The sequence below is a fragment of the Talpa occidentalis genome, unplaced genomic scaffold, assembly GCF_014898055.3.
Source record: "Talpa occidentalis isolate TD23 unplaced genomic scaffold, MPIMG_talOcc4v2.1 talOcc4.6, whole genome shotgun sequence".
Lineage (NCBI taxonomy): Eukaryota > Metazoa > Chordata > Mammalia > Eulipotyphla > Talpidae > Talpa > Talpa occidentalis.
Window position 1 is genome coordinate 25,483,410 of NW_023604972.1, and position 24,098 is coordinate 25,507,507.

A 24,098-nucleotide genomic window follows, 5' to 3' on the forward strand; every position below is an offset into this window, starting at 1 on the left:
ATTATATGAAAATAAAAACAAGAACATTTCAGCTACCTAATTATTTGCTTATGGCTATTTAATTATTTTATGCAGGTATAACACAAACATTAGAATCTTTAGTAAAGGGCAGATTGTCTTACAAATTTCCTTTTAAATAGTATGAATCTACTTACATAATTTTTCCTCTTTTGCAGTGTGAAAGCCTATAGGAAAAATGTTTTGGCAAAATGTGTATGTATCTACTGTATTCTATCTTATAATAATATATTTTATGTTTTTAAGGCAAAGGGCATATGTACATATATTGAATTTCCTTGTTGGTTTTTATAATACCCTTTATTTCATTTGTTTGCTGTAAATTTCATATTTTGATCACATTCCTAAGTATTATCTCATTTATAAAAATTTTCATAATAGTACTAAGAAAGTATTTTACAACAATTATGATGGGGAAAACTTAATTTTTTATAAGATTTTGAAGACAATGGTTACCTGTATTGCAGTGGGAAGCATGGGAAATTCACCTCTCCTGCATTGCTTTGATGAGCTTCCTTATCTATTTAGAAAAATAATTCTTAACTCAGTTACTATGAAAATTAAATATTTTCTCTAAATCCTTAGCAGAGAGGCACATTTATGCACATGTGACTGTCTGTATTCGATTATAGCTATATATTCCAAAATTTCAACCATTGTATTAGGAAGAAGATTGAGAATTACTCCTGACATGCATAATGTAGTATACAGAGTATCCTTAGGGATCATCATCTCCATTCAAAAATAAAGACCTTTACCATTCTTTAAGGAAAATTAGGATCTGTTTGAAAGGGGATTAGACAGAGAACTTTGTAGATGTCTTTCTTATGGGTAATTACAAGATGGTTGTAACTATATTGTGTCTTTGTAATTACATGATTTTTCTATGGAGTGATTTGAATTTCCAACTTTTAAAATATTTTTCAGTATGGTGGTGATATTACTCGAAAAATGAAACTTTTGAAGAGACAAGCAGAAGGAAAGAAAAAATTGAGGAAAGTTGGCAATGTTGAAGTTCCAAAAGATGCCTTTATAAAAGTTCTAAAAACACAATCTGATAAATAATTGTTGGGAAAATAGAAGAAATTGCTATCAATTAAAAATTGTTTTGCTTTTTTATTTTAGCAGTTTATATTATGTTGACAAAGGAATAAAAATTACAGCATTTGCTTGGTACTTCCAGAGATTTCAGGTATAAATAACCTGTTTACCTTTGAAGGGCGTAATAGGTGGGTAAGAGCTTGAATTCCATTTTCTTTTTAAATATTTATTTATTTATTAGTACAAGAACTGGGATGTAGGCCAGAGGTGTGGGGGATGAGAAGATTCACCAGAGAGAGTGGGGAGCAGAAACGGCAGATGTACTGAAATTCACTGCTGAGGGGAGCAGCCAGTGAGGCAGGAGAGGCCTGCTGGGCCATGTGGGTTAGCTCCCTGACCTGTATTGAACTCATGCTTCAGTGGCTGGTGATAGCTTGACAGCACTGAGACTTTAACCCCTGAGCCATGAGGGAGGCCAAAGAGCTTGAATTCTAAAGCCATATTGCCTGGTTTCAAATTTTTGTTCTACCACTTAACAAGGTGATTCTGGCAAAATTTACTTACCCTGTCTACTCTCGTAGTAAAATTGAGATTATATTATTTATCAAACATTTGAGGTTGTCACAACTCAGGTCAGGTAGGTTTATAAAATGCCAAATATGCAGAAGAAAAGGGAATATTTTTCACTCCTCATGGAGCATGACTAAGGAATTCTAGGCAGAAAAAATCTTTTAGCTAGAAACTAATTGTATGATTGCAACAGACAAAAAGAAGGCTCAGCTACTAATTGTTGGGTGGAATCTCTTGGATGCATATGTTCTTTTCTGGAAATAAATTTTAGATAACATTTGTTTATTCATAAGCTTTATTTGAGTTAAAGATAAGCAATAAACGTATTTGCAATTTAATGATGCAAGTTATAGCAATTTAAAATAGTTTACAGGAATTTTATATAAACTAAATCATTTTATCCTTTTAGACACATTTATATATAGGGAATAAATCTAATCATTATGAAATTTAACAATTGGAAAATTTTCTTCAAAAGAATTTTCTTAAGTATGTTGCTAGGTATAAAGCTCATAATTGCCAAAATATTTATATTAAGAGCAGGAACCCAAGTCATTAAATAAAAATAAGCACATTTGTAAAAAAGTGCTGTAGAAGAAGGTGCACCAAAAACATGCACTTATACATACTTTCCAAAAAGACGTAAACTGTACTTTTAGGCACTGTCAACTCCTAGTTTTCTGTACCAATGATATGAAGCAGGACATTTGATGTCCAAATGCTACTACAGGACAATAAACTAAGGCAACCACGTGCAGAAAGCTGTGTGTAATATAAAGCATAATGTCCCAAAGTAAAGACTTGCTATGATAGTTGTTTGATACCTGAAAGGCTCAGGGAGTGACTTCATGTGATTAAAAAATAAAAATCTAAGAATGCCATGGAAATAATTAATGGTACTTGTACAAAACTGTTACCTTTAAAATGACTTAAAATTTTTAAATAGGCGGATATTTCATCTCTGTGCTGTTGCAAAGGGTGGCCCAGGCGTCAGTACTTCATCATGATAATAAACTAATCAATGGAGAGCTAATTACTACTTCTAAACCATAGTATAAAATGGACATTCTAAATATGGAATGTTTAACACATAGGTACTGGACTTCAATATGACAATCTTAAAAAATCCCATTTTATCATATTGCATAGCTGAGAATTCATCTAATGAAAGTGTCCTGTTCATTCAAGCAGAATTTGGCGTCAATCTCCTTCAGTTTCCTTCTTTCATACTGTGTAGTGGATCCACAAGTTTATTGTGCACATGCATTAAACCTTAAAAAAAAAAAAGCACAGTTCTGATTGTATTAATCTTGAGTTATTTATTTTAGAAAACAAAAGATTTTATAAGTATAATGCTTCCCATTTGATATAGTTTACTTAAAAAAGGTTCAGAATATTTTGGAATGTTTTATCTACCTAGTAGATACAATTTACTGGTATTTATGAAAATACAGATCTAGAATATGTGTATATAGGTTCTTTGGGGGCAGCCAGAAGTTGGAGTAGGTGCTTCAGTATGACAATAACAAATTTGAGTATTGACTTGGTTATTCTATTCAATTAAATCTAAAAATCTTATGTTGATTTTTGATTCTCAGGCAGTTCTTTCGCCAGATTTTAGCAAGGGTCTAAACTGCTGTTACACTAGTATGACCTATAGTTCTTCAAAGTTACCTTTTTCCATTCATCTGGCAAATTATTTTCCACTATTTTGACCTATATATTTACAACAGAGGTTGCTTATAGGCCGTACTGAAGGTGGTTTACTAAAATAATTCAGCCTATATTAAATATTTCCAAGTAAATTTAAGTTTTATAATTGGTATGCTTGAACGCTGTATATTAAAGCTTGAGAACAAAATTGTCTTCTAGTTACTTATAAGTCAATACATATACACTGTATTTTGGGGAGTGGGGGATAAAATATCCCAACTAATAATCTGGATAAAGAAATCAGTTAAATTTTTCAGATTAAAATATGGTAAGGAACTGTGGAAAGAAACTCAGTATGGTGGTCTCAGGTAATGGAATTATTGGAATGAGAGAATGGTACTTGTGTGCAAAGTGGATGTTTTTCCAGAAGGCAGCAAAAAGCACTCTAAAATCCAAACTGAAGAAAGTGGGACCAATTTTTAGAAATGAGCAAGGGATGGACTGTACAAAGAACACTGAGAAATGTTCATATGGTAGGCCAAAAACTATAAGTCTTGAAGGAAGAGAAACATACATTGGTTCAACTGAAAGCGAGAGAATGCAAACTGCAATAGCCTACCCCTGGTGTCTAATTGGCACTTCAAACTTAGCAAGTTCAGATCCACTTTTCCCTTCCAAACCATTTCTTTGTTAATCCTGGTATATTGTGTTATGCTTCAATCAATTGTGAAAGCCAAAAAACTAAAACTCACACTTGATTTTTCTTCATGGATAACCACCCTAGTCCAAGCCACTTTTATTTCTAATCTGGCTACTGCCAGATAAGCACCCTACTTTATTTACCCATTCTATAAAACAATTTGGTATACAGGCAACCTATTATTTTTAAAACCTAAAACTGATTATGTCATTTCCCTACTTAAATCCTCCAGTTGCTTCTGGTCACTTACAATAATTTGGATTTTATGCTAATGTTTTCATTTATAGTTATGCTATTATATCCTGTCATTCTCTGCCTCTGTGTACTCCATGCTGGGGTTGTTGCTTTTACCTCAAAAAGGCTAGTTGGCTCCAGTGTAGGGTCTTCATACTTAATGTTTCATTCGGCCTGGAATGCTCTTTTCCCTGGGCAAAGCATGACTCTTTCTTTTTTGCTTATTAGGTCTCAGTCCAAATGTCACCTTAAAATAAATTACTATTTCACTTTCTTTTCAGCAATTTTCATTATTAGAAAATGCTTTTCTACCATGTATCCAACTAGAAAGTGAGGTACAGGGCCTTACACTCTCTGTTCAAGTCCTGTTTCTGTAAAGGCTCATTGTGAGAGCTCAGTAAACATTTGGGAAGTCTGAAGGTTCAGACAGTGGCTCCAGAAGCTTTTTCTTTTTAAAAATGTATCTTGAACATAGTGATTAAAAAGAGGCAGGATTAAAAAAAGGGTGAAGAGACAGGAAAGCAAGATTCTGTAGTTCAAGGTCCTTAGACAAAAGAATTAAGAGCAGGCAAAAATGGCTAGAGCAGGGCCTCCTCGGTGGCGTGGCGGTTGAGCACTGGGTTGCGAGGCTGCTCACAGCCTCTGCAGCGCCGGTTCGATCCCCGCTCGCCGGGCAAGAGTCCCATATGGCGCGCAGACCTCTCCTGCAGCCCGCTGCTCCCCTCAGCGGTGTGTTTCGTCGGTCTGCCTGTTCTGTAACCCGCTCTGGCTCTGGTGGGTTCGCTCACCCTCCCGCGCTTCTGACTGTGCCCAGTGCTTGTATAAATAGATAAATAAATAAATCTTTTTTTTTAAAAAATGGCTAGAACAGAAAATAAAAGTATACTTGAGAATTAGGTTGACTTTAAAGTCATGGACATAGGATTTTGGAGGGAGAAATTTTAAGCCTTCCATGCAGTTGGAGGGAAAGAAGAGTCAAAAGGATAAACTGAGTAGTGTGAAGTTTGCAAACAGCAAACCTTGGAGCAACAACCCAGGAAATACAATGATTTTGGTATAAAAAGTATCAAACTAAGGATAAAGGCACTTGATTAGGTCTGCCTCTGTGTTAGGTAACTGGCAGCCACTTGACTGCTATTTGACTTTATTTATATAATGGAGTAATCTCAGCTCAAAAACTCAAAACAGAAAGCAGTGTCTCAACATATTGTATAGCAGTTTTCAGTTTTATAACAGTATCTAATATATGGTTTGGATGATGTAATCTCTAATACTTGAATGATTCTATAATGATAGTTCCTATAAAATTATTAATATATATAACCCCCTCCATACATGCTTACCAGTGCTTTGAAGACAAAAAGCTTATAAAATCCATGAATATATGGGTAAACCTGAGTATTTCATACATTTTTATGCAAAGCTGTCTCTCAGGACAGATGTGAAACGTACCAACATGTTAGCATTTGTTCTTCCTCAGAAAAAAAGTCATTTTGTAAGAATGTTTTTCTCGGCTAACAAAGACTCCTACCCCATACACCCATTTGGTGCTGCAGTTAACTTTACACCCTCAAAGGGGAAAAAATAAGATCTTAGATGTTCAAAGGCAAGGGTTCTGACAGACGCATTCCAGAGCCTTCCTGGAGCCTCGTCTAAAAGTACACTAGCCCATTTGCCTTTGGCCTAATTCTAAAATTAGGATTTTCAAGGGTTAATACCCACAATATCACCATGATTAAAAAAGTTAAACAGTAACCTGTATTTAAACATAAGACTTAGAATGCTGTAAAAAAAAGGAGAGCAAGTTGTACCGAAACCATCTCTGACTTAAGAGTGGTGTCAATTAGAAGCTGTATAGTTATTAGAAATCCAATGCAGCATTTACTCAACCTGGAGCCTAAGGATTTGATATAACTATAAAACTTTAAAGTCCCCAATTTAATATACAAATTTATATATATGCACAAATATGTGTGTTTGTGTAGGCAAACACATATATGCACATCCACTTTTTCTGAGAGGCTTTTTTTGCTGGATTCTTAAAGTGATCCATGACCCACAAAAGGTGAAAAGTCACTGACATTAAAAAAAAAAAAAAGTCAGTGACAAACTTGGTTTCTCTTTTTGTTCTTAATCTATAGATTCCCTTTTCAAAAGGGAATGTATTTTCAAAAGATAAGAATTTAGCCCCATTTTATCAATGCAATTTACTGTATTAACAAGAACTCTTTCTGCTACTACCACCCACCATTCAGGGTTCTCAATCCTATCAGCATAAAGTTTTCTCAACTAAACTTCAATTATTATCTTTCCATTATTTAATAGTCTTTGGACTTCATAGTCTGATTTATATAATTTAACACTTAAACTGAAGTGATCCGCTATTCCACCTACCTACCCATCCACCCATAATTTGTCAAGTACCACCAATGTACCAAGCACACCTCTCAATGCTAAAATAATGCAGTGAACAAAACTAAAGTCCCTACCTTTGAGAACTTTTTATTTTAATGCTAAACATTATATTTTCTCAAATCACTTAGTGATAACAACCAACTTTTTATGAAGAATATATCTATGAGACAGGAATACTTCTTACACTTCTTTTGACTCACACCAATGTGAAACACTGTGATTAAAGGCACTTAAAAAACATATTTCTTGACTGAAGACACTAACTGGAAAATTTCCATTTATCAAATGCCATATTGAAGTGTAAGCAAGTTTTAATGGTGCAAAAGAAATACTTGCTAAAGATTTACCTGAGGATCTTTCCAAACAGAATCAATCTTACATAAAACAGAATTTAATTCAAAAATCCATTTTTAATAACCAGTATGTGAAGGGCAGTAAAACGAAGACTGGAAAGATCCAACAAGGAGAACACTGAAGATAAAGGTAATTTCAGCCATGTGGTTTAGAAAATATAGTGCCAAAGTCAGATTTTAGTGGCTCATTCTACTTGATACAATTATGTGTCATTTTGTAACACCTTTGATCATGGAAAGAATACATTAGAATTAAAGAAAGTACTAGGATAAACAATACAAAAATTCAACTTCATAAAGTTTTTTAAAAATCAAACAGTGGTTACTAGCTTTTACACATAAAACTACTTCCAAACTAGAAGTTACTTTGAAAATTCTATAGTTTTTTTGAACAATTCAAGACTTTATTAGATTCTAAGTTGTAAAAATTGGCAACTTCTTATGAAAGAACTTGATAAATACAAATATTGCTTAAATCATCAGCAGAAATAAGTAAATTCTTAAGAGTACTGATAAAAATGCACACAGTACTGATATGTTGCCAGAAGAAGAAAAGTTAAGCACAGTGGATTATAAATGTGTATTGATGGTTCTGACTCAATCTGAACTCATTTAACCTATGTCAAGCTACTGGGATAGGGCCTTAAAAGGATGAAACAAAAATATGTTTACCAAGATGATGATTTACTGAAAATGTGTTTTCTCAAGGGCATAAAACATGTTTTATTTAAGCAAAATCAAAAACTAGAATAATAATAAACTATATTTTCCTGTAATTATGTCTTTCAAAGGTATATTTTGAAATAAACTTTCATTGACTTATTGTTTTGGAGTACACTGCCTAGGTTTTCTTTGGAATCTAAATAATTAGACCTCTTAAGATTCTGGTTGTCACTTCTTAGTGATAACATAAGGGAACTTTTGTGAATGTAATTTGAGCAATTACTGATGATAATTAGAGGATCCATACCCTCCATTTTGAAATGAAGATGGCAAACATATAAAAAGATTTATTATGTATAAATTAACAAATATTTATTTCTACCCTATATCAAAATACAGGTAAAATGGTCTCTATATAGACTAGAACAATACTCAATTACATTTTTTTCCATGTTGAAGGAGGGGCATATTGACAGAGGCTAATATCCTGCACCTCTTCAAAAATATATACACCTACTAAATAGAAAATACAGTGTTCCCTAAGAGAAAACAGCAATTCTCTCATGAAAAGTCTATACTGCAAAATGTTTAAGAAGAGTTGAGAGTCTGGATAGATGAAAAGAACTAAATACATATTATCATATACTTCCCTTGGTTTAAACTGTCTTTAATATATGTCAGTGACTTTTGAATACAATGATTTTGTGAAGAAACAACAGAAATATGACTGGTATCACATCATAGCCAGAGCTTACTCCTGAGAGGTAGTATCAAGAATGAACAAGAAAAAGCCCATACTCTAGATAAGCCTGGCTTTGATAAGCCAGCTGTATGACATCAGGTAAGTGACTTGAAAATCTCTATTAAAACTGTCAACTTATATATAAAAAGGATTATAATAGTACTTACATCACAGAATTGTGACAGGTAAATCAATATGTATAATGAGTTTTGAATAGCACATAATCGTAAGTATTGGCTATTAACTGTTATACTTCACTAAAATGTAAAAAAAATTCGATAAAATCCAATTGACAAATGTGTACAAGGGTTTATCTGAGGCTTCCTGGAACTAGAAAATTGCTATGTTAAATGAAACTCCTTAAAACTGGCATTAAAGTAAGTGGTAGAATTTTTTCTTTTTTAATGGATCTAGTATGAAATCTAAAAGACTACATGTTTCCAAAAGCTTTGTCTTACAACCTCACATCTGAGATTTTCCCTGCTTTTAGCTGTCAAATTAAGAAGCTAACAATTTTTCAGTTTGATATATTATGACTTGGTTAAAGGTAATCCTGGTAATTTCACTGATAGAAATATAAATGACTGGAAATAATCTAAGTTTTTAACAATAATGACATGTCTAAGGAAATTATAATATTTCTACTTGGCTATTATACAACCATAAAAATGCTTTTGAAGAATGTTTGTAAAGCAGGAAAATGCTCATAATAGATAAGTGCAAATATAAAACTATACATTAATCAAAATTTTGTTTTTAAAATTAACTATTTCCACTGTGCCAAATTTCAATCACTTGTATATCATATTCAAGATTTTTGCCATACTTGTATTTGCAAAATTATGACTTATTCATTCTAAATTGACATATAAGCTTTACATTTAAATACTGTATTTCATGAAGGTAAGAAGCAACAGACTATAAGACACATTGTTATTTTATGTACCACTAAGAAAAAGCTGTATCAATTTTAAACAAATCACAGTTTCAGACAAGATTAATCTAAAAAAAAAATGTGTCTTAGAGGTAAAAAAACGTTAACTTCTTTCATCTTGTGATAATGATACACATAAAATATAAGTTTGTTTGGTTCAGTATATTTTTCTAACGTGTCAAATAAACACCTAGTCACTAAAGTAAAAGATTAAAAATAAATTCATTCCTGTAATATCAGAAGATATACTATATATCTTGAATTCCTGATCTATATGTATATGACCATTAAAGAATGTTTTGATATCAGCTATATAAATAAAGGTGTTTATAAATAGTACCTACTCATACAGCTTATGTGTGTATATATATGTGGAGTTGACTCTTATGTGGGGAATGGATTCTAGATTGAGTATAGTCAAGACTTTTCTTGAAAATTTCCAAGCAAGCATATGTGGTTTTATATATACACCCTCATCTGGGACAGCAAAGTTTAAGAATTATTGAACTAGACCAGAGGAAGAAGCAAAGGAAAATACAAATGTAGAAGCCTGGGCAATTAAGCTCCTGCTTAGTTGCAGAGTTTATCCCATACTATTTCATCTTTAGCAATAATAAATTTAATATATGAAAATTTGTTTCAAATTATGATGATTAAAGTGACATTGAAGGAAACCCTAAACATAAATTGGGGAGTGGACTAGGACAGGTAAATAATGAAAAGAACATCAGAAAGAACATAAATATATATTTCCTATTGGGTTATTTAATCTTATATTTTCAATATGAAAGTAAAATACTAAATTTTAGATTTCAAGAAAATCTAAAAGAGATTCTTTACTGAAAATACTAAAGAGATTCTCTTCATGAAAAAAAAAAATTAGGAACTTACTCTGAAAAGCTACAGAGGTGGGACATTTCTATTCCTTGAAAGAACTGGCTAACGTGAGCAGAATGCCAGTTTTTCAATAGGCCACAGTGTAGGAGGTTACTTCACAGTTATAGTAAGTTTTAATTATCATTTACAATGAAATATTCTCATAGTCTGCTGTGAAATTTCAATGCTCACCTTTAAAGTATTTCACAGTTTTAACTCTTAATTCTAAAGTAGCATCTTCATCACACACAAAAATAGTTCGGGGATGCTGTTGGAAGGCTGAAACAGTCCACATGTGATTGACTCCTTCTTCTATTGCTTTGTACAGAGCAAATGCTTTGTGTGCTCCTGTAATGAGGATCATTACCTGAAATATCATGAACATAATCTGTTAATAATTAAAACATGCTCCAACTGACTAAACACTTTAAAAAAAAAAACAAGGACTTTAGCACCACACCAATAATGTCTGGAGGGGAAAATAAAAATAAATATCACTGTACTTCTTCAGTTTGATATTTATTTCTAGTTTCTTAAGAATATATACAAAGTGTATCCCTTTTTATGGTTAACAAAGTAAAATGGGGTATTATTGAATATACCATAATGCCTATAATTGTTAACACAATAAAACTCTAGAATAGTTTTGCCATAATGATTTTCTTTATAATTATGTTGGGAATAAATGCTGTGAGGTTAATGTTATCATATTTTTTTTTGAAAACTTGACCAAAAACAATCTATCTGAATAGTTCTTTATAAGAATTAGTCTTGTTACATTGTAACAAATCTTATAAATGTGATAAATCTATTTGTATAACTTTCAGTTTACTATTTTAGAAATCAGATTGCTCTAAAATGTTTTTTTTTTTTTTTGCCTATTTACTCTGAAATTTCAGTCCTTGAAAGGTCTTTTTGATGTATTTGTGGTTTTTAGATTAAAAAATTCTACATATAGAATGACAGTTCTATTTGTATGTTCAAGTCTAGATATGTCAAGATCTATTACTTACCTTACCTTGTTTGTATTCTTTCCTCTGAACTTGTCTGATCCTGCTGCCAGAATGGAATGGAATTCCACAGGTTTCCATATAATTTAAGCACTTAGAATCACAAACTGACTATATTTTGCTTTTTTATTTTTAGGGAAGGAAGTGACAGCCTAATTCAAAATTCAATGATTAGGCAAGGTCTGCTGTTCAGAATTCTTGCCTTGTTAAGTAGACCAATTTTATAACAGATATAGTGCTCCATGGGTTCCATTTCTTGTAAAAAACAACTGAGCTATCCTTTCATGGTCAAGTTGTACTTTAAATTATTCGGAGGCTCCTAATACAGTTCAGTGTTAACTGGCATTGCATCTTGTACCAACAGACTTTAACAAGACTATTTCACCTAAAAACAGATTATCTGAGTATCATGATTTTAGGAAGCAGGAATAGGTAAGTGAAGCTGTAATTCAAAAGGTGCCTAATTCTGAGTTCACAGATCTAAAAGATTTAATGTAATTGAGCCCTAAACACATCATGGGACTGGCAAAAAGCAAGCTATTATTTTGAGTACAGTGCTACCAAAACATCACTTATTCAGTGCCAATAATTCTTACAAAATCTACAGACATTGAAGAGAAAACCTCAAAGAATATGTCATTCTTACTTCTCTGGCATCCATCACAGTCCCCACACCAACTGTTAGAGCCATAGTTGGCACTTTCGATAAGTCACCGTCAAAATATTTAGCGTTTGCCAAAATGGTGTCCATTGCCAGAGTCTTTAATCTTGTCCTTGATACTAAACTGGATCCTGGCTCATTGAAAGCAATATGACCATCTGGACCAATTCCTTTCAAAAGAAATACACACACACACACACACACACACATAAACATAATATAAATACAGTTTTTCACATAAAAGAAATCAAGAAATAAGGTTTCTCAGAGTTTAACATGAGGAATGGGTGACAAAACACTTACCTTGTTTTATTTGATCAGTGAATTTATAAAGTATTTGTTCCTGTACTTGATTCAGCAAGTATTTCAATGTTTCCTATATGTTTAGCATTGAGCTAAGCACATGATTCTAACAGCAGTAAAATTTTGCCATATATAAACTATCTTCGTAAGTATCTTGTCAATGGTGATAATTTAACAATCTCCTAAGATACACCAGGCATATCTGTTTTCATCAACCCCACTTTTTTTAAAGTTTAAAAGGAAACTTGATATTCAAGGATAATGTGATTTGTCTAAATAATTTAGTAAATACTGAGTCAAGATTTCTAAATCTTTTGATTTCTAACCCAGTGGTCTTTATACTCATACACTTTAACTTGCTTGATTCTAGTCTAGATAGGTTAGTCTAGCTGGTTAGTCTAGATAGGTTAGTTAACTAGTGGACCCATCTTTTGCAAGTTTTCTCACTTACAAAAAAATGTATAGATTAGAAAAAATATGGGAGTGTTTTCTTCAAACTTTTTTTAAACTACAACTTGTAATAAGCAGGTTTTGGCAATGCAATTTAGTATACATATCCACAAATAAATACAATAAAAGAACTACATATAGCAATATTTATCCTTACTAGGAACATGCAGGTTACTTTCAATTATACTCCATTTCACTAACAGAACATACAAAAGGAAATGCTAGATATGACAGAATATATTTATTTCATGATTTCATGGGTGACAGCTACAATTTGAAAACAATGCTTTAAGAAGACCTACTGTCAGCTCTGTCACTCTAGGATTACCTGTGAAATACAGATAAAAGTGTGACATCCCTTAGTGAAGCAAAGTGCAGCTATATCTTTTTTATAAAATGAAAAATCTTTCTATGAGATAAATAAATCACATTTTATATACATGTACCCTCCTAGATGGTCAGATTCTGACAAGCACAGCTAAAATAATCTTAAAATATTTGTTACATTTATATTCAGCATATTTAATGATAAAATATGTATATTTTACTTAACATGCAGTTCTAACAAAAATTTTCCCAGGCTACAGCAAGGTAAAATATGCAGAGTTTCTCAGGAAGTAGTATAAACTACCAAAGCATAACAATCTAGACATTTTTAATGTGGACACATAAAATCAGACCTACATATGGTTCATACGCCAGGACCATTTGCACTATTAAGTATGAATCTGCTTATAAATGTATATCTTAAAGTATAGATATATATCTCTCTCAAGATTTGTAAACTCTTCTGCTTCCTGTTGTAAGTATACTCTGTCAAAAATTTTATGTTTATCTCTTTATGTATGTACAAAGAGGAAATGACAGAACCAGAAAAATACAAGTTCCAGAAGAAGAAAAAAGTAAAAAGATCAACACTGGTCATCTCACTAGTGGTTTCACTGGTGGTTTGGGAAATATAAAGTGCATAAGCAAGCTGAAATTACCAGCAATGATTCATGTCAGAGAAGAGTCAATACGTTCCCTTATTGACCACAAGTAACTATCTAAAATTGAGCTTTCTGATGAATGTTTTTTAAATGTTCAGAATGTTTCAAAAAGGTTTACAAAACAGTCTTAAAATAACCAGGAAATGTAAAAATCATGGCCAATTTTTATTCAGCCTTTAAAGTAAGGACTCAGGACTTTTATGACTCGTCTCTAAAAATATAAGTTTGTATTATTTGTCTTTCCTGTGTTCCTAAAATTCTGTGGGTAGAATATGAACTTCATGAGAGTGAAGATTCTGTCTTCTTCATTACTCTATTCTTATTTAAATGACACATAAAAGACCTCAATAAATAACGGGTGAATAAACAGGTGGTTGCTGTTCTTTGGTATGTTCAGTGTAGTTTCTCCTTTTATCCTGCTCTGCCTCCCTTTACAACAGAGGACAGAACACTCATAAAACTCCTTATCTCTCTGAGGCAGAGTAATTGTGGTCTAGGATAAATATGTATCCTAAACTGAAGAATTTATGTAAGTTCTTTCCTTTTCTTTTGTTTGCAACACAGAACTTTCATTTCTGATTGGCAAGTTTGTTGAAGTTGATGAGTGTTGTTCCAGAAGACAGAACATTTTTCACTTTTTTAAAAATTTATGTACTTTTTATAGACCACAGATACAGAAAAATCGATCACGTAGGGCTGAGGCATTTATTGATACTTTGTAGGAGAGTTGATGAGTTCCTAATTTGGAGATGTGAGTTCCTCTATGTTCTTGTGCTACCAGAGATTTGGTTGTTTTAAAGCTTCTGTAAATTTTGTGAGTTACCCCAGAATCATACAAATTAATTCACTTCTGATACTACTATTAGATTATTGTTACTTACAAACCAAAGACTCTAATCATGTTACCAAAGGATAAGGTTAACGTTTTTACAATTGTCTTATTTCTGCTTTTAAAAAAGTCTTAAAATCATTTTAAAGTGAATAATGCCTTTACAGTCCAATTATAAAATCCCATGTTTGTGTATTTATTGCTGGAGGTGGGTCAGGGATTGCATGATACTCTTTATTCTTTCTCTCAATACTTCTGCTACTAGAGGAAAAATGAGAACTTTTAAGAGTATATATTTCCTACTTTCTCTTTTCTACTGACGGGAGGGAACTCCTGCTCCATTTGCCAGTAGTGAACAATGGTGGATTAATATTTTTGAGGTCTTCACTTCCTACTATTTCCAATTTAGTGGGGATGAACAGGAAATTCCATTCTGGCCTCAAACCCAATCTGCAATCTCTAATTCAACTTTACCTTTAATAAAGCTGATATTTTGATCCCATTTGGCTCAGTTCTTAGTGTTTTTATTAACCAAACCCTGGAACAAAAGAAGGGTAAGTAGTAAGACCCAGACACCAAGCCTCATCTTGAAAATCCAATGATAACAAACCTAGATCAACAAACCAGAGTCAAGTAAGATTCTCCTGTGAGAACACATCCAATAACAAGATATCCCAAATAGGAAAAAGTTCAAAGAAAATGCAATAAGCTAATAGCCCTTTCTCCCTATAGAAAAGGTTATCATGTCCTTTGGATGATAAATATGTCAGACCCTGAGTTATCATGTGAAGATAATGAAGATGTTAATGTAAGAGGCAAGGAAATACTCACATTTTGTGTGTGTGTGTGCGCGCGCACATGCGTGAGAATAGAACAATCACAAGAAGGGCAGAACAAATTACAAGAAGCTTAAGACAAAATTGGTTAGAAAACAAAGTAAAATTCTTTTGATAGTAAGTGCATAATAAACATAGTTATACTTATGTTCCATTCGTTTCAATGGGAGAACTGAGTGGCAGAGTATAGTGAAGAAATGTACCAAAAATCTTTTGCTAAAAATGAAAAATTGATTTAAAACTGTGTGAAATGAAGAAAGTTCTACTAGGATTTCTAGATAAGGAAGTTATAGCATTAGAAATCACAGTAAACTATAAATGCTTTCTGGAAAATAGGCAAAAGGGCAAAGTGTAGTTAAAGAGGTCTTATCAATTTCCCCCTGTCAATTCTATTTTCTGTATTGAATCACCAAGGTATTTGTGACATGAATCCTGATATAAGATAAATAAATAGGAAAAAAGTCCTCAAATTAGTAAGTTAAAAGAGGTATTATTTATGCAACCATTTTAAATCATAAGCCTCTCATAACTACCATGTTTTATTTGTGTAATGGTAAAGCAGGCAAAATACTTCTTGATAAAACTAAGATAAACAGTTAAGGTATATAATAATACATTTCAGTAATTCTACTTGATTTTGAAAATCTGAAAAATACATGGGTAGTGCATGCCTTAAAAGTTCTCTAATATCTATTACCTTAGCCTTGACATTGGTAGGTAGAAATGGTAATTATTTCAGAATTGAGTCATACAGCCAAAACTGGAGTGCAAGTGTTTACAAGATATAAAAAAGTAGTATTAGTAAATTTTATCTGAACTATAGAATACTTTATTTTGAAAAGCAAAGTAATCTAACTTGTATTCTTTCCAAGAAAAATAAACCTCACATCTTCAAGATAATGATATTGGTTCTTCTAGGGAAGAGATAAAATTTGCTCAAAGAGATATCTCAATCTTGCTGGACACCCTCAGAATTAATTCAGAAAAAAAAACACAGGAAATTCAATGAATTAAAGAACAATTATTCCAGGATCTACAGTTCAGAGACAAAGAGAAGACTAAAGTACCACTAATAGAGTGCCATCTACATGGCAACCACTGTACAAAATATTTATAAAAGCTGTAATACAGTTAATTCTCAAAAATTTGAAATGGGTAATATTAACCATTTTAAAAATGACTTAATTATACTGAAATTCCAAGGTCATAGAGAAAGTGGCCAAAATAGAATATGAATTAATGTTTGACTATAAAACACAATTTCCCCCAATGGCAACCAACTAGTTTAACCATACTTGGTCACCTCAAACATACATTAGCCTCAGTATAGCTCTACTAAAGATCTAAATCATGTAAGTCTGAGCAGTCTTCTAACTATAAGAGAACTTAATGTGAATTTACAGGTTTAGTATGTTTAGTTGAATACTAAAGTATCTGGCAAAACTATTTTGATTTCAGTTTAGTTGGTGTTATTCTATTCAGATAGTATGAATTAGCTGTCTCAGATGTTTCATGCTAATAAAACTGTTATTATAAACGTCCCCCTTATATATTCAATGGTAGATTATACACACACAGAGTCAAGGATATACATAATTATATATGGATATATATAAACTTAATGTGGAATTTAACAAACATTTATTCACTTTGGAGTTTAAGACAATATATAGTTTAAAATTCATATTAATACAAGGCTAATGGCATCTTGTATCATTCTCAATACATTTCCTAAGGAGATAAAGCAATTTAAGTCATCAGTAGAGATATACTAAAGTCCATCTGTCCACATACAAACCCGCAGAAATTTAACCCTGTAATTTGAAAAGAAAGCTGTGCTGGAGTTTTAATGAAATAATAAAAGGGTAAGAATAACACTTACAAAAACACATATATCACTGTTTTTATAATACGTAGTAAGCTGTCAATTCTAGAGAGGTATTTAGAAGAATTTAGCAGGGATTGGGATCTATTTCTCAGACATAATTTGAAAAAAAAGCCAAAAACCTGTGATCTTATTTTTTTATGAAATAAAGCAAAAGAGAAATTATTAACTGAATAAATGGGTATTACGGAGTCACAGGTATTCTTTACATTATAAAATGATAATTTCTTTTAAATTTGAAGCTCCTAATTCAAATATTAACAGTGACAAAAATTTTACATACCTCCAACAAAAAGATCAATTCCTCCAGCTTCTTTTATTTTCTTTTCAAATTCATCACATTCTGCTTGTAAATCTGTAGCATTCCCATCAAGGATATGAGCATTATTAGGATCTATATCAATATGCTTAAAAAAGTTATTCCACATGTAAGAATGGTAGCTCTCAGGATGGTTTCTGGGAAGACCTAAATATAATGTTAATAAAAATGTAACTATTTCCAGAAATAAATCTATATTTTACTTTTCTGATTAAGCCACAAATGCTACTTAAAATATACAACCTTTTTATACCATATTCAAAGAATTTTTATGTGGATTATATGCTTATATACCCAGACATTATTTAACCACTGTATGTGTATGTATTAAGACAATTTGTACAACATCTATGGAAATGTTATTATCATTCCCTTTTATAGAAGAACAGAAGCACAAAAAAGTTAAGTAACTTTCCTAAATTCACATAGCTCACAAGGGGTATTTAAGCACTACACTCCACATCTCAAACACACAAAATTTTAGGCAGTATTACTGAAATGATAAGCTGTACATAAATTAATTAGCTATTCAACTAAAATGTTGGCTCATGTATGTCTTCTATTCTTCCCATATGCATGCAAAATATAATGAACTACAATGGTACTTAGGCTGCCACTAAAAATGTATTCCTCTATTTAAATTTTAACACAGTTCATATGTATCATAAACCTTTCCACTAAATAAAGTTGCCAATCAATGATAACTTGACAGCTACAAATATAAACAGCCTTATATTTGACTAATTTTGCATACATATTTCTTAATTTATCATCAAAACACTGGTTTTAATTTAGGGGAAAGAGAAAGAACAAGAAATGTGAACAGACTGGCTCAGTTACATAAGTGGTAAGTGGTCGAACCCAAGACAAATACAGATCTTCTGATTTCTTTCATATTCTTTCCACTATATTGTGCTACCACAAAAATATTTTTGATATAAATTCCCAACATCATCACAAGGCAGTCAATATATTATGCTCTAGAAATATACTCATAAATTCAAATAGTATATTAATATTCTCAAAATATAGTCTTCTATTTAAAACATATAACAAATCCAAATAATAGGGCTTACCTACATATTCATCCATGTTAAAGGTCTTTACATATTTAAAAGAAAGGTCTCCATTCTTGTGATATTCTATTAGCTTTTTATAACATCCTAAAGGTGTACTCCCTAAAACAGATAAAGATTCCATTTTCTAATATAACTTGAAATCTATTTTTAAAGATAAACTTACATTAACTTTATTCTCTTAAATAAGACATTCAAAATTTCTAATTTATTAAATAATTATTAATTTAAATACATATTCAATTAACAAATATTGCTAAATTAGTCTCTTTACAATGTACTTTGACGTTTTAGTAAATGGGAATTTAATGAATAAAGCTAGAAATCTATCAATAAAAATCATAGTTTGGAAAATTATTCCTGAGTTGTTGGATACCTGTAATTAATGTTGTACATTTCAAGTTTAGAAACTTCTAGATTTTGAGAAAAATCTTTGCCAGTTAGAGATTTATAGCATAAATAATACAAAAATAGGGTAAGTGTTGACCATTTAATGAAATCAAAAGAGAAACCAGAGCTTAATTTAGTGCCCCTACTTTCAGATAAACTCTTGAAATTGGCAAGGATCGAGTGAAGAACATTAATTTTTGGCATTATTTTTTAACATGAGCCACTAATATATTCTGTCATCTCAAATGAGAGTCAGTCTTTTAGCTACTCCATCCATGTTGCTGCAAATTGCATGAGTTTATCTTTTTTGATTGCTGAGTAATATTCCATGGTGTATATGTACCGCATCTTCTTGATCCAGTCATCTATTTTGGCACACATTGTACAAAAATGAAAAATGATGTAAAAATATATATAAAACAAAAAAATTAAAAAAATAAGAACTCTCTAACCACATCCCCCCAAAAAATAAGAACTCTCTAACCTCACCCCCCAAAAATTAATGCTTGTGTTTATTCTGTTAAGGAGATATACTAGTTTTCACATTTTTCACTTACAATACTTCAATAATAGAACAAAAGAAACATAAAAATAGTAAAGGGTTAATACAATAATATAAGGTGGGTGAAATAAAATTAAAAAGCAAAAACAGCATATATTTTGGGTACCTCTAATGATTAACAGGAAGACTAAATTACTAAGAAATTATGTGAATAGCAAAAGTGACATCCCTACAAATAAACAGAAGTGCCAGAAGTAGATACAAAACACACTATGGCCATCTTTCAAGTCAGGATATTGCTTTTTGCATTTTGGAACAGTAGGAGAACTAGAAAACAGTAATGAAATGTAGACACTAGATCTATGTGTATATACTAACATACTTTATCAGTGATGCATTATCAGTAAAAAATAACAGGAAGACTACTTTATTAAAAGAAACGCTTCAATTCCATAAACTTGAGGATTGAAAATGGAAAAAAAAAAAGTGTATTACCTGTTGGTAAACCCAGTGTAAAATATCTGTCTTGTCCAGGTTTAAACTGAATGATACGGTTACAGATATATTTGGCAGCCCATTCACTAGCCAGGTCGTAGTTATCAAGAATAACGAGCCTCATGGTGATGCACAATTTCTAGGATAAAAAGTTCAAATCTAAGAAAATTCCATTGTAGAGTACTTTAGGTAATTTACAGACAAACAGAAGTGTAATACACTCAACCCTTCAAAAAAATACATTAACTTAATAAAAACATACACATATACAAATAGAATCCGGACTTTTAAAATAGTAATAACAACAGCTTTTCTCTTTTGAGTAGACCCTGTTCCCAGGTAGTAGGATGGATCACTAAAGTGTGTGTGTGTGTGTGTGTGTGTGTGTGTGTGTATTCGTGACACTCTTCTGAAATAATTATAACACCAGATTTTACCTGAGTGGAGGGATTCACAATTAGACTGTGGTCATACTCGGTTAACAATCACTAAGCAACAAAGCCAGAATTCATATCATGGTAAACTATCTGTAAGACATAGCACTACACTGTCTCTACAGATACACTACATAAAGGGACATAAAACAAAACTTGAGAGAAAAAAAAGTGCTCAATTCCTGAGCAGTAACAATTACTCAGCAATATTTGAGTTAGGTACTAAAATTTAGAACTAAAAACAAAATTCTGTTAAATAATGTTTTTATATAAAATGCCATCTGTACTTTAAAAAAATTCAATCAATATAAAAAGATACAGGAAGTGAAAAGAAACTGACCCAAATCCTACCACTTAAATAATTCTCATTATTCTTAGGTATACAACATTCCAGATATCTACTTAATGTACACATGTACATAGAAGGCACACAAATAATTTTTAGCATTGGTATCATAGTAGATAAGCATAATGTTTAATTCTTCTTGATTCAACAGAAGAAAAACAAAGTGCACTAAAGTAACTGCTGGTATCATGGGGAAAAATTTTCTCTACAAAAAGAAATTTAAGTTTCTGAAAGTCTAAGAAAAAATATTATGCAAATATTAAGTAATCAGAGTCATTTGAAAACTATAATTCCATTTTGGAAAATATGGATCTACCCACTACCATGAAAGATGTGAAAATTACATTCTTACACTTCATCACACCTTCTAATTTAAGATATATTATTTTTATATTGTCAAGATTTATAACATGTACATTATGTTCTAGAACCACAATTCTCACATTTTAATTCTTACAGTTTTAACTTTATTTACTTATATTTAATTCCTATTTTATATTTTAATGGATCCATCACCCACACCAATCCTTTTTTATAATGACATCAACCATTCTGAATTCTGTACCCATACTCTTTATATACAGTAATATGTCAAGTTCTTTAAATGAGTATATATTAGTACAACAAATATATGGAATTTAAAAAGATGTCTTTAAGAACACAATGATTTAGTATTCTGGCAGAACAACCATTAAAATCCTATAATCATCATGATCAAGAATCCTGGCACAGTAACAGGAGATACATAGCATTTATGGATAATAATTTACATAGTAAGTTATAAATTTAGTACAACAAATGGACCTGGCCTCCATATAAACTCATTAATGATCTCATACTAGAAATAATTTAAAAGTTAAGCCAAAGAAACAGAAATATTTGCGGGTTGTTATGACCATCAAAAAATATACTTACTTCCAATAAGAATATTCAGTAGCTGATTATTATTAAAGAAGGAAAAAAAAACTGTAAGTCAAAGAGGAGGTATGACATTGGAGCTTTCTAAGTGTATGCTGTGTTCTGATCTTTATATCTCGTTCCTCAATTCAACATATTCATGAGGGTTTATCAAATGCCAACCACTAAGCTAGGTTCTGTAGACACAAAAATGATTAAGCACTTAAGCACTAGAAGGTTTAGAATCACTCAACAGTCTCTGAGGTAGAAATGATCACTTTTCAGATACAGAAACTACAACCGAGTTTATTACCAATGTTATGAAGTTTATTAAGTGGTAGAGAAGTTGACTGAAAGATCCTTGCTCCAAAGCTGTCTTTATCAGCAGAACCTCTTAGGAGTCTTGTTAAAAATACAAATTCCTAGGTTCATTTCACTGGACATAGTGTTTCAACAGAAATGGTGAAATAGTGTCAAATAATCTACACTTTTACAAATATCACAGACAATTCTGAAAATCAGGTTATATTTTGAAAAGAACACCATACAGAGACTGATTCATCTCAAAGAGGAAAGCTCAAATAAGTATCTTAGCCCAGAAAATACAAGCAAGTTTTTTTTGAAACGCTTTGCAGTGCTCCAAGTTTATTCAAATGAAATCAACAAACTCAGAGGAAAGCAGAATGCCTGGGGCACATTTACTCTGAACAGATTTTTGTTGTTGTTGTTGTTTTGCACCAGCTTTTGGTAGTTCTCAGAGATCCAAACATGTAGAGCTCTGGACAATTAATTCTCTGGCATCCAGACCAGACAGTACTCAAAAAAGCACACAGCATCACCACTTCCCTCTTCTTCCCCTGGTGCTGATTCATTTTGGATGTGCATCTCTTGGAGAATGGGCTGCCAAACACAAATCTTAGAACTTCAGAGCAGGATGGGAACTTCTACACAACTTAGGATACAAACTAATGCAAAATTTGGAGTGCAGACCTTCAGAATCTCTGCACTGAGCTTTCCCCTACACCACATTACACTTGTCCTGAAAAGGTCTCTGAAGCCCAGGTCAGAAACGAGGAGCACAGAACAGGGGTGCCCCAAACCCACGAGGGGTGAGGACCAGCTGAGACTTGTGCTATTGCTAGCAAGGGAGGGGTGCAAGTGCACCTCAACTGCATGGCCACTGGGTCCCGACACTCTGCAAGCTAAAGCCAGTGCAAAAGAGAATTTTTATCAAGTGTCAGGAGTGAGCCGTCAAGAGAGGAGAGAACAGGAAAGCCTCCCCCGCGGGAGGCCCGAATCCTTAGATGGCGGGGGGCAGGTTTGAGGGAGGGAACGCTAGATGAGAGACGCCGCGCACCCCCCCTTCCCGGGCCTCAAGGATCCCGGGACCCCAATGAGCTCTGGGCCCCGTGTGCTTGTCTCGGCACAAAGCCCACCCGAGGATGCAAAGATCCGCCGGTCACCCCCACTCAGTTGCCCTTCTTGGCTCACCCACACTAGACTCATCTTCCGACTCACCAGCTCTTCCGGCACTGAAGCCGACGGAACCACCGACTCCCGGCAACCTCGGTGCGACCCCAGCCGGTACGCGAAGCCTAAGGACCCGGATGCAACTCGGGCGTGGAAAGGACTACGGCGCGGCCTGGAGGCGCTGCGCATGCGCGTTCCTCGCACTCTCTAGGGATGAGCTACGTAGAGGGGACGTCAGAGTTCCAGGAGGGTTAAACCGAAATCTTCTCCTGCGAGTCTCCATTTCCCGGCCCATTGCCTTGCCTGCTACTTTTTTTTTTTTTTCTTCTGGAAGATTGAATTGCGGTAGTTTTTTTTTTTTGTTTGTTTGTTTGTTTTTTTTTTTGTCATTAATGAGATTTGGTTTTAGGACTGTGGGTGCTTGCTCTTACTTAGAGCATTACGTTAGTCGTCGTCATGGATATAGACATCCCTCTCTCCATCCCGAGTTGTTGAATGCTCTTTACACGTGTAGTAATGACCCCTAAGATTTTTTTTTTTTAATAAGCTCATTAAGTTAAGTTTGTTACGTGCTGCAAAAACACAAACTGTAATGCATGGGAAATTTTAGAGTAAGAAGGAAATTTTAATGGGATGTGGACTTGGGCTGAAAAGGACTGTAAGTTAAAGATTCTGTTTTGAACTGGGTATCACAGAGTTTTGGTCAGACAAGGGGAGGAAGGAAAGGAAACACGACTGGGGGAGTTATTGTTAAGAAAGCACTTAAAAGTGGGCTTGCGGCCTCCTTCTGTGTTTCTGGCATTGAAAACATTTTTGCTCATGCTGTAAGTACTATGGTTCATTTTGCTTTGTTTGTACTATTTCGTGACTTACTTTACATTTCTCTTAAGTTGGTGTTTCCTACTTCTTATAACCCATATGACACACTCTTTGTAACAGGTTACAGGAAGAAGTCGCCATCAAAAGCAAAATATTTAATACTAAGAAAAATTGTTTTTGACAAGGTG

The 24,098-nt window shown here is 32.8% G+C and overlaps 2 protein-coding genes across 5 annotated transcripts in view; one reads left to right on the top strand and one right to left on the bottom strand.

Moving 5' to 3' along the window:
- Nucleotides 1-4,819, top strand: part of GUF1 (GTP binding elongation factor GUF1) — a 22,967-nt gene extending 18,148 nt beyond the window's left edge. For all 3 annotated transcript variants that reach the window (XM_037529435.2, XM_037529436.2, XM_054688240.1), the window contains exons 16-17: nt 177-213; nt 946-4,819. In XM_037529435.2, the coding sequence (XP_037385332.1) occupies nt 177-213; nt 946-1,083 (175 nt within the window). In that variant the 3' untranslated portion in view covers nt 1,084-4,819. The remainder of the gene's footprint in view (nt 1-176; nt 214-945) is intronic.
- On the bottom strand, nt 1,145-23,264 carry GNPDA2 (glucosamine-6-phosphate deaminase 2). 2 transcript variants are annotated; one of them, XM_037530713.2, is made up of 7 exons: nt 23,113-23,145; nt 19,945-20,083; nt 18,558-18,659; nt 17,446-17,628; nt 11,856-12,040; nt 10,392-10,566; nt 1,145-2,901 (listed from the first exon to the last, which is right to left on the bottom strand). In XM_037530713.2, the coding sequence occupies exons 1-7, from the start codon at nt 23,125-23,127 to the stop codon at nt 2,840-2,842; spliced, it is 861 nt and encodes a 286-aa protein (XP_037386610.1). In that variant the 5' UTR covers nt 23,128-23,145; the 3' UTR covers nt 1,145-2,839. The 2 variants fall into 2 exon arrangements, with proteins under 2 accessions (XP_037386610.1, XP_037386611.1); XM_037530714.2 differs by having other exon boundaries at nt 1,884-2,901; nt 23,140-23,264.
- Nucleotides 23,265-24,098: the final 834 nt, after the last annotated feature.